The sequence below is a fragment of the Leuresthes tenuis genome, unplaced genomic scaffold, assembly GCF_036924035.1.
Source record: "Leuresthes tenuis unplaced genomic scaffold, fLeuTen1.0.hap1 SCAF_11, whole genome shotgun sequence".
NCBI lineage: Eukaryota > Metazoa > Chordata > Actinopteri > Atheriniformes > Atherinopsidae > Leuresthes > Leuresthes tenuis.
In genome coordinates, this window is record NW_027325365.1 from 8,287,916 (window position 1) to 8,299,769 (window position 11,854).

The window sequence follows — 11,854 nt, forward strand, 5'->3', positions numbered from 1 at the left end:
GACTATTTGCTCCTGTAAACAGTTGATTAAATGTGTGTCCTGAAAGTCTAAAGAGAAAATGAAGAAAGCTAGAGAGCGTTCTGACCTGCTAAAGTGGTATTATAAAGCACAATAACATCACTTCATCATCAGTATAAAGGTGCATTAACATTTACGTGTTAGGACTATAATTGGAGATTGGGCTGATTTTTATCTTGAATAATGAACTACAATAAAAACTTCTTGCATCATACTCACTATTTTTTTCCAGATTTTTCAGATGTAATGACCAGACAGCGCCGTGCTCTCACCCACCTCAACTAATTAAGCCCTCTCATTTTGTTACTGTGGTGTTTTTATATTTTTTCCCTCCCACATTTAATCACTAAGATTTATAACCTTTTTTTCAAGCTTCTTCTTGTCTCTAAAGTTTAGAATTTTAATAGCTACTAAACACGGATTAACTCTCATCTCTGAGAGGCTTTTCCTGTGGGATGATTCGAGATCCGATTGTTGACAAGCTCATTTTGACTCACTCCCAAACCAAGAGTTATCAGACTAAAAATAAAAGCAACTGACTCAGTCTACCAAGTTTATCTCTAATTAACAGAGATTAATTGAGCTTTGACTTCGCTCTGCAAGCCAAGCAGAAGGTTAATTTGTGCGTGCAAGCCTATTATCGCCCCTAGGCTGTTGATCCTCAGTGTTAAGGGCTCAAGGTCCCAAAACTCTAAATCATGTGACTATGATCATGTTGCTACTGCAGTGAAGTGTATTAATGAATTTTACAGTTTGCCACACAGGATACAGTTTAAAACAGGGGTTCGAAGACTTTTTACACTGCCATCTGCAGGGATTAAAAATCCATAAGACTGAATCAACTGACATTTTTCTGGCAGCAAACTTCACCAGGCTCCCCAAACTCACCAAACTGCTACCAAGGAAGACACCAAAAAGGCTTTCTCCACACCTGGAGCTGGGTCAGCCTCCAACACCAAATGCCACAGTGGTCTGTGGTCTGTGTTCTGCCTGCCCCCCCATGCAGAAAATCCATCCTCCCTCAACTTTATAAAGTTTTAGGGCTGATCACTCATTATGCCCAGGTGCAGACTGAGAAAACGAGAAGCAGCTGGGACCTGGAAAAGAGAGAGCACCACACACACACATACCTACCTATCCACCCATTTCCACAGTATGTAACAGTGTTTTTTTAGAAGACTACGGTGTCGCTTTGCATGTTAGTTAGCTCACCTTAAAGCACCGCTGCCCTTTGTAGAAAGATCCTCTCAATAATGGATAAGCCAAAGAGCGTTTCTCTCTTCCCACTCATTATGGACGCATTTGATTATCAACCAAAGCTCTTTGGAAAAGGTGGGATAATTGTAAGCTCAGACAGTGAACTAACCTGTATGTTAATAACATATTTCCTTCAGGGAAGTCTTACCATAAGCTTTAAGAACTGATAAAACAAAAAGATGATCTGAGAAATTTCCCTTAAAGTGATCCATATGAGGCTGTACTGTTATTTTGCTGTCATCTTGGCAACTAATATAATTTTGCATGCCCTCTGCCATTTTTAAAAAGAAACAATTTCCCTTTTCTTGACTTAACAAACATGAATGAATGCAGAACATATGCATGTATCAAAGTGCTGACATGGTTTTTCTTTCTTTCTTCAGTGAATTAGAAATATCGCATGCATGTGGAGTTTGGCTTTTCTGAATGAGTCTTCTTTCATATCGGTCTCTCATTATAACCAATTATACTGCAAAGAGTTGGAACTGCTGACATGAGGACAACCATGTCAGATGCTAGTGCAGAAGAGAGCTTGCTATAAAACTGCTGCACCCAGTATATAGCAAATTCATACCCTGCATGATTACACATAATGCTGCTTTCATTATCGCTGTATTCCTCACACAACCCCGTTCCTCTGCAGCCTTTGCATGCGCTCTCAGAGTTAATTTTCCTCCTTTTCCTGCCTTCTAAAGTAGCTCTCCCTCCGGATCAATCTTCCACGGCAGAATATCAAAATGTGACGCTTTGATTATGCTTTTTAAGAAGTGTTGATAATTTGTGGTTAAAGAAAGCAACTGTCTCTCCCAACATCCGCCACAAACACAGAGAAGATTTTCTGTGTGAGGAGGAATTACATTATGTGCAATGATCAGTGCCTGGGGACACATCAAACACAGCATGAAAACCTTTCCAGAGGAGATAGAGGCAGGCCAGTTTCACAAGTGGCTTTTTATTGGTTGATTGCACAGAGGCCAGGTTGTTATCTTAAAGCCTCAAACTACTTGGGCAAAATAAGAAGTGCCTTGTGAGCTTGTATGGTGTGCAAACTCACTCCTCTGATAAAATGCCAAAGCACTATGTATACAACTAACAGTTTAACAGGATTATAGCTAAAGATACTAAGAGTAAGCAGAATGTAGTGTTTACAACATAAACCAGTGAAGCAGAATGTCATTATAAGTGAATAAGAAGAAAATGTACAAACTTTGGATTTTTATGTTTTTTGTTAAACCAACAAGTGAGTAATTTTCATGCCTCTAAAGCCTAAATTCAATTTCAGATTTTAGACAGATGACTTTTAAAAGTCTACATAAGAGTATGAGTAGGGCCTATGCTAAATTCAGCTCACTGTTTTGTTTTTTTTTCCCAAAATGTTCTTACAAATTTTCAGGACCATGCTACAACCTAACAAGCCAGCTTCTGCCACAGCGCGGTCTTACCATTGAATGGCTTAATTTATCGTTTTGCTTAATTATATTTACTCCATATTGGAGCTGAGGGGATAATTATTTGGTAAATAATTTGAGATCAAACATGGCCAGTGGGTGTCCACTCAGCAAGACTTAAGAAGAGACACTGATGTGCAAACTGACCCTTGATTGCATGACTAAGTTGGTTCCAATTAAAACAACATCAATTACAGTGAATTTTCTGCCTGCTGGACCAGAAAGGTTTTGCTCAGAAGCACGTTTAGTCTGAAGATGCTGCATCTGTATCACTACACTTACATTAACTTTTGTTGTTTTGCAGTAATTAATTAAAAAGCACACCAGACTCAATAAACTTGAGGTCTTCATTTTCTTTTCTTTCCTATTGAAGAGAATTGATTAATTAATAAATATAAATGACCAGATTTCATTTTGAATATATATGAATATATATATATAATATTTTGAACATAGTAATTAAACAAACTCCTCAACTTTCAGATTGAGATATTAGTTCCTTTTTATTCAGCTTTTTGTTTGAAGAAACAACATAATTTATTATCTTTCAGCTACCATCAAAATCCTTTATAGGTGAATAAATAATAATTATCTTAAAAACTTGTTTCTGCTATGTTTTACCTGACAGTTTTATTGAAATTCAAGAAGTCGTACTGGCTCACTTTTGTTGGTTACGCATCATTATTATTATTTGATATAATCAAAACTCATTTGAGTTATGATACCTGTGTGGATATACTACAAGGTTACATAGACTGAATATATATATATATATATATATATATATATATATATATATTTTAAACTTAAGGGAAAAAAAGGAAAATGAATGCCAGCAAGGGTGCGCAAAGACAGATATTTGACAATAGTATGAAATATATCAACTAACTGTATCTAACCCCCTGTATAAAGCAACACTCATGCTTTTAGATTTATTTTTCATAGACCTCTCCACAGTGTGCACTTATCTGGACACCAAGTCAAGGGGTCAGAGCTACATGAGGCTTTAGTCTGACAAAGGATGTAGAGAGGAAGCTTTTATTTAGTGAATGAATCTGCAGCTGACAATGGAAAAGGCAGTACTGGATGAAAAGATATGTTTGGAATTAAAACTGTATGTTCACATAAATTTCCCTTTGCAGCAAAATTAATCTTGAATAATCTATGGTCAAACATATTGCACCTGTTGGAACTTCACGTCTGACCAACTGAGTGCAAATGCTTACCATGATGACATTACGCAGGTGACCTTAGCACCACAACAAAGTGGTTATTCACATTAAAGGGGTGTCAGACACCATTAGCTATTGTTTCCTCCCTCTCAGGATCCAACCCCATACTAATGTGGGTCAGGGGCCACTTTAAAGGAACATCTTTACTATGTCGTCTTGTCTCACAGTTTATTGCTAGATTTCTGTCACTGGATTTTTATTATCTTAAATGAAAAAAAAAACATACGATAAAATAAAGATTATGCAGTGCTCCTTTAAACCGAGTTCTTGGACAGATTTTTTTGTGTCTGCAAGTACTGTTGTCTATTCAGATCCAGTTTTTTTAGATATCAGAGGTTTGTTAGAGGATTGTTAAAATTGTCAGTATCCCTTTCATAAGAGCAATTTTATTAATCTATTATGTAACAAAATATATATTATTCTCTATGAAACTCTGACAAAGTGTTCCACTGACTACATAGTAACAGTTATCTGTACTTAATGTACTTATACTTGCTTATGATTTTAACTGTGAAAAACAGGTGACCTTAGCACCACAACAAAGTGGTTATTCACATTAAAGGGGTGTCAGACACCATTAGCTATTGTTTCCTCCCTCTCAGGATCCAACCCCATACTAATGTGGGTCAGGGGCCACTTTAAAGGAACATCTTTACTATGTCGTCTTGTCTCACAGTTTATTGCTAGATTTCTGTCACTGGATTTTTATTATCTTAAATGAAAAAAAAAACATACGATAAAATAAAGATTATGCAGTGCTCCTTTAAACCGAGTTCTTGGACAGATTTTTTTGTGTCTGCAAGTACTGTTGTCTATTCAGATCCAGTTTTTTTAGATATCAGAGGTTTGTTAGAGGATTGTTAAAATTGTCAGTATCCCTTTCATAAGAGCAATTTTATTAATCTATTATGTAACAAAATATATATTATTCTCTATGAAACTCTGACAAAGTGTTCCACTGACTACATAGTAACAGTTATCTGTACTTAATGTACTTATACTTGCTTATGATTTTAACTGTGAAAAACAACTTCTCTTCGACAAGAAATTGATATTTCTCTGTGTCTAAGCAGTAATTAGCTCTCAATCACTTATTTCTAAAAGGTTCCAAAATTAAATGTTGTTAAACTTACATTTTAAGATGTTGCCCTGGGCATCTACCTATTTTAATGCAGCTGCTCTTACACACAGGACACACTTCAGTGGGTGCAATTAATTATGCACTTGCATTATGGTGCTCTCATTCAGAAGTGAACAGGTGAGAGGGTCACATCACAAGCTCACACTTATTCTGATTACACTCTGTTGAAAAGAAATCCAATCTCTATCCTGATTAGAATCCCTCTTAGTGAACCATTGAATCATATGGTGGTAATCATAAGGTGGTTATTATGTGAGAAGAATCTGAAAAAAAACACAATCATGCATAAAATCTGCTCTACAGAGAGGTGTACGTAAAAATGTACATGATTGTTTTTGTTCTATTTTTAAATTTATCCCATCTCCTCTCCTATCCGAAGGTGAATGAAAAACTGAACTCCAAGACCACAGACTGACATGCATGATAGGAAATCTAAAATGGGAAAATCTATTGTTCAATTGCCTGTACCAACAGATTCAGAGAGAACTCACGGTGATCTTTTTTCAAACTTCTAAAATGTAAAAAGAAGAAAGAAAAATGTATTACCACAAATCACCGAGACAACTTACCTTTAGGCTTGGAAATATGGATGACATATATAAAAATATTTGGTTAAGAATATTTTTTGTGCAACATTTTTGATGTTTTATAGAATAGCTAGGCTATTCAGAATTTCATATTAATAGTCCATGTTGCTGAAATGTTTTAGATAGCATTGTCTATCTGGCCGTGTTAGCTAAAAACATACATTTCTGTCTAGTGGTGTTTATTTCAAAAGTTTGAATAAAATAAAAGAGTTAGCATGAACTTGTCTCTGTACTACAACGTGAGTCTCCATAGACTCTCCATAGAGACATTTCCAAACGTTCAAACTTGTTTTGTTCTCCTAGCGGGGTGATAAACCAGAATAAACCAGAGCAAATCATTTTCTTCAAGTTTTCTGCTACTTCATGCAGAAAGGTAACCAAATAAATGTGATGTCTAAAGTTAAATAAAAACGCACCAGGAAATAAAGAATTACATGAAAGTGGGCTGATAAAAAAACATTTAGAGGGTTCAATTTTCACTAAAGGGTCCAAAGAGCTTCATGTTTGTGTGTATCATTTGTGCAGATCTATTGTATACAATCCATCTGGTTGTTAGCTTAAGGCTGAGATGGCGAAAGTGCAACTTTTTTATTTACAGAGGGTGAAAGGGAAATCTTGAATTGATGAACACACTTGCAAGAATTTACATATGTTAGATGAGGGCACATCATGAGCACAAACAAGATGGAGATTTTTGAGACATGTGGAGCTCTAAGTATTTTGTGGTTTGTATGCTGATTTATCATCATGTGTCCATTTGGATTCAATTGGCTGTGGGTATTTAATGAATAGGCAATCTTTTCAAATAATATAAAGCAGCTGTGGAAAACAGGTACTAACACGCTATCAAAGTGCAAATAACTTCTTTTCCACTGCCTTATGTGAACAAACATAAATCCCCCCTCTTTGTGTGTCTCCTTCCACCTGTAGAGTAGTCATTCTGCACTTGGCACCTGTCAGGGTGAATCTCAAGTTCATGAGCATATACCAGCAGTTCTTACACTGGTCGTTAAAATCAATAACAGGCTCTTTTTTCACATACACACCCAAGTAACTTGTGTTTACTGTTTGCACACAATTATTGTCAAGACTAGAAATTTTTAAAAAGCTTCAGCACAAGAAATGTGAGGAAACTTTGTTATATGGACATGGTGGATCATAGGTTTCATTTAGGTTATATTTTCTAAATTTGATATATGCTACATTTAGTGTGAGAAATTCAAACTTTTTCAAAACATGCAAAAAGTAATGCCCTGAATTAAGCTTTATGACAAACAAGGGAAATAAATCATACACATCAGTGCCATGAATATAGACAAAAGTAAACAAAATCTGAGACCAGTGACAAACAATTACTGCTGAAAATGGCAAATTTACCCATTTAGCAAATTTTATTACATGTAAACTAAATGTCCTTTACAATAAAACACAAGGTTCATAAATGCATACAAAAAACCTGTCTGAATCACCCCTAATATTAGCATTGGTCATTGCATAGCAATGACAGGGAGAGCCAGAGTCACCTGCTGGCCAGTAGAAATGTGGATTGGGTCAAATTAGTATATTCGTAGATCCCCATTCACTGAATAAGTTGTAGTTTATGGTCCTGCACGATTACCCCTCCGCCGTAGCCTGACGTGCACCTCCCAAAAATTTGAGGTAATGGATTGTGCCTCTGACATTAAGTGCTTGGATGTTTTTCCTTACATTTTGCGTTCTAAATAGTGGGTGTGTCGTCAAAAAACTCTTTGCATCACAATCTGTTGAGGTTATTCCTGTCATTGTTTAAATTAACAAAGCTCATGACACACCAAATGAAGCAGGGACAGTTGTGGATATAAGGATTTCATCACTTCATATCATCTACTTAATGCACTTTTTGTGCAATATTAAGTTCATGTATATGAGTTGACCTATGGGTAAAAAAAATAGCAGTCAGAAATTTTTCAGATGATTTTGATTAATAATTTTTCTTTCCAGAGGCTACATAACTATTGTTTATTTAGGATGTGTCTATGTTTGATTCAGAGTTTTTGTCTAAATTTGATTTAGAATTTTTCAAACAATGCATTGCTGTATTTGCTTTTGCTGCTTTTGTGACAATGCTTGGTTTTTTTTTCCATGGCTTTTGTAATTTGCGTTTTTTTCCCCCAACAAAATGTCATCATTTGCAAGTAAGAGAGAAAGAGAAAGTTTGTAAAGAAACAAGCCAAATATATGCAAGAAAAAAACATATGATACTTTACTTAGATTAACTCTTAACACTTTCAGAGCTATTTTACTGGGCAACAAAAAGTTGTCAAACATTTTTTCTCAAAGTATATCTTATGTTGATGAAAACCAGAATAACTGACTTTGATTACCAAGGATGTTTTTTAAGCCAGCATAGTTGGGTCCTGATGAGTATCTCATGAAAGAAAGGAAAGCAAAGACAGAAAGATTTGCGTGCTAGTGGAAAAAATGCAGAATCAGAAAGTTTTTTAGCGTAATTCACTTGGAAAACATTTTGGAATGGGCCCCAGTTGTTCGATTTGGCCTTTATATGAATAAATTACCAGTTGGGGACTGGAGAGCAAAAATTCAATGTTTGTATTGACTATAGGCCTTATTCGATCTGTTATCAAACAGTACTACATCCACCGTTGGCCATTGTTCTCCATAGCTGACTGAGTCCTTTCATATTATTTACAATATGATTTTTTTTTTTGCAGGTATACAGCTACCACAAGAATACTGAATCCCTAACTAAGCTCTTTCTTTCTGTCTTTGTTCTTTGTATTTTTTGCAGAGCCTTGACATAATGGTGGACTGTATGAGCAAAGTCATGCTGCACACGGTCATCTCATGCTGGCAGCCTTTCCTGGGACTGGCCCTTGTGGCTGTCTTTGTGAGTTCTACCTTGGGATGTCCCTCACGCTGTGAGTGTTCAGCACAGACTAAGGCAGTTGTCTGTCACCGCAAGCGCATGCCCACCATCCCAGATGGCATCCCTACTGAGACCAGGATCCTTGACCTGAGTAAGAATAAGATGACAATGATCAACCCTGATGACTTTGTTGCCTTTCCGGGGCTTGAGGAACTTGACCTCAGTGGAAATCTTATCAGCTATGTTGAGCCTGGAGCTTTTAACGCCCTGTTTAACATGCACTCACTCAGTCTTAAGAGCAATCGTATCAAACTCATCCCTCTGGGTGTCTTCACAGCCCTAACAAATCTTACCCGACTGGATATAAGTGACAACAAGATTGTCATCCTCCTGGATTATATGTTCCAGGACTTGCATAATCTTAAATTTTTGGAAGTGGGTGACAATGATCTGGTTTATATTTCTCATCGTGCATTCAGTGGACTTATAAGCCTGGAAATACTAACCTTGGAAAGATGCAACCTTACAGTTGTACCCACAGAGGCCCTTTCCCACCTGCACAACCTAGTTAGTCTCCATCTGCGTTACCTTAGCATAAGCACTTTGCATCCATACTCATTCAAAAAGCTTTTCCGGCTGCGTCATTTAGAAATTGATAACTGGCCTTCACTAGACCATGTCCCAGCTAACACTCTACATGGCCTAAACCTGACAACGCTGTTTATAACCAACACCAACTTGTCTTCTTTCCCCTACCAAGCCCTTAAGCATTTGCCCTATCTGACGCACCTTAATCTATCTTACAACCGCATCAGGCACATTGAAGGTGGCATGCTGATGGAGCTGGTTCGGCTTCGAGAGTTGCATCTAGTTGGAGCTCAACTGACCGCTATTGAACCATATGCCTTCCAAGGCCTGCGGGGTCTCAAGGTTCTCAATGTCTCTCACAACCGACTGGACACACTGGAGAAGGGTGTCTTTCAGTCTCCCGAGGCTCTGGAGGTTCTCCTGATTGACAACAACCCCTTAGTGTGTGACTGTCGTCTCATGTGGATCTTACAGAAAAGGCACTCCATCTTCTTTGGGGAATCCCAGCCAGAGTGCAGCACACCTGAGGGCATTCGTGGACGACCTTTTAAGGAGTTTAAGGAGACTCTTCTGTCTTATTATGTGACATGCACCAAGCCAAAAATTCGTGAGAATAAAACGCAAACTATTACAGTAGATGAGGGCCAACAGGCGATATTACGCTGCAGTGCTGATGGGACACCAAGGCCCAGTGTGTCTTGGTTGTCCCCACGTCGACGAGTGCTAACAAGTAGGAGCCATGGAAGAGTGATGGTCCACAACAATGGCACACTGGAGATAAAGTCAGCAGAGATGCAAGACAGTGGAGTGTACCTTTGCCTTGCCTCCAACACTGCTGGGAATGACACCCTGATGACTTCATTAGCAGTGAAAAGTCTGGGATCACTGTATGCTAACAGGACCCAGTACTACACAGATCCCAGCAATACCACTGCCAATGGGACAACCAACGTGACCCTCGGTTTGGACCTTAAGACTATATTAGTTTCAACAGCTATGGGTTGTTTCACGTTCTTGGGAGTGGTCTTATTTTGCTTCCTGCTCCTTTTTGTTTGGAGCAGAGGAAAAGGAAAACATAAAAACAACATAGATGTTGAGTATGTGCCAAGGTCAAAGTCTAATGGCACTAATGTTGATTCAGCAGAGGGACAAGCTGGTCCTCGTCGTTTTAACATGAAAATGATGTGAATTGTTTTTTACATATATAAATATATATAGAAAGAGATCCAAGACTGGATGGTGGAAATGTCCAAAGTACAACGTATTTTTTTTTTTAAATAGGACAACTGAACTTTTAACTTCTGCAGGGAGAGTGGTCACGTAAATCTTTAGGGCGTCATAACGAAATGACGCCTTAAGCCAGTGGATCTTACCATAATGCTTGGATGTTGTGTTTCAAATATGAGGAGCAGAGCAGAACTTTTATCATTTGCCAGTTGGCAACTTCATGGATGAGGACTGGAAACTGTTGTTGCCATTGGGACCTGGAGGGAAAAGATGTCATGTAACATCTTTTTGAAATTTCTATGCCCAAAAAGAAGCCCTCGGTTTTGGGTTGACTCTACAGACTCAGCTGAACCATGTACAGTACAAATTTGTATCTAAGCTATTAACCTACTTTGTTTAGTCTTGCGCCATGCTTATTCACTGAACAAATCAATGAAACAGACCATTTTTTTTTGTTTTGTTCAGTACTATGTGTACCTAATGCTTCATTATGTACATGTATGTACATATCCATTCAAGAGAACTATTCATAGCAATATTCATGGGATGCATCAGCCAAAACTGATATAACCCCACATGTTAAACAAGAACATTTTTCAAGTTTCCATTGATCCAGGAAGGGCTTTTATGGCTGATTATCTGTCCTTATTCCCTCAATTGACACATGGATAATAATGAGTATATATTATTTACTAATATATACTAAATATACTAAAATTTACAAATGAAAAAAAATGGTTTAATTTATCAAAAATACTAAGAATTTTACAAAAAAAAAAAAAATCAGTCCTTCAACACTGTTCAGGAACTAACATTACACTTGGATCATCAAGACCGTGACCCAGCATTGGTCAAAGTACCTATGTGAGCCACCTTTCTGTCCTATTTTTGTCTCTTTCTATTCCTTTAACTGTATTTTTGCTAGTTGGCAAACTACATGTGTCAATTTTACTAAAGTGACATTTGCATCATTTTCCCCTGTAGGAAATTTGGACTTTGTTGTGGTAGTTCTCCATTTTGTTGTTGAATCATTTAGATTGTGTAAACTTCAACAGTAAAAGTAAAAAAAATGTATGTGAAATAAATGAAGATGTATTTGTACCAATGAGTCTGACTAAATGGCTAATACATGACAAAATTCACAGCCTCACTGAAAGACATTTTATGGTGTGGGTCTATATTTAACGTTTATCACTGATTCATTTACACTCCAAAAACTGAAATGTTTACATTTTAAATATCAAAATTGAGAAATTACAGCATAAAGTATGTTTCAATAGATTAATTAAGATTTGTGTAAATTTCTAATTTTGGTCATTAATTGTTACAATGCACAAGATTATGACATTTAATTACTGTATTTTATTTCTCAAGACCACGTATATAATTGGCATATGAATAATTTCCTTTCTCTCAGACAGACGCACTTAAAGTGATAAATCCAAAGCATCACAGGTTTGTCAAAACATAGTACATTTTATTATGAGCCA

General features: G+C 36.9%; 1 protein-coding gene across 2 annotated transcripts in view; it reads left to right on the forward strand.

Moving 5' to 3' along the window:
- Positions 1 to 11,448, forward strand: part of lingo2 (leucine rich repeat and Ig domain containing 2) — a 194,824-nt gene extending 183,376 nt beyond the window's left edge. For both annotated transcript variants that reach the window (XM_072395261.1, XM_072395262.1), the window contains one exon: positions 8,472 to 11,448. In XM_072395261.1, the coding sequence (XP_072251362.1) occupies positions 8,484 to 10,325 (1,842 nt within the window). In that variant the 5' untranslated portion in view covers positions 8,472 to 8,483 and the 3' untranslated portion in view covers positions 10,326 to 11,448. The remainder of the gene's footprint in view (positions 1 to 8,471) is intronic.
- Positions 11,449 to 11,854: the final 406 nt, after the last annotated feature.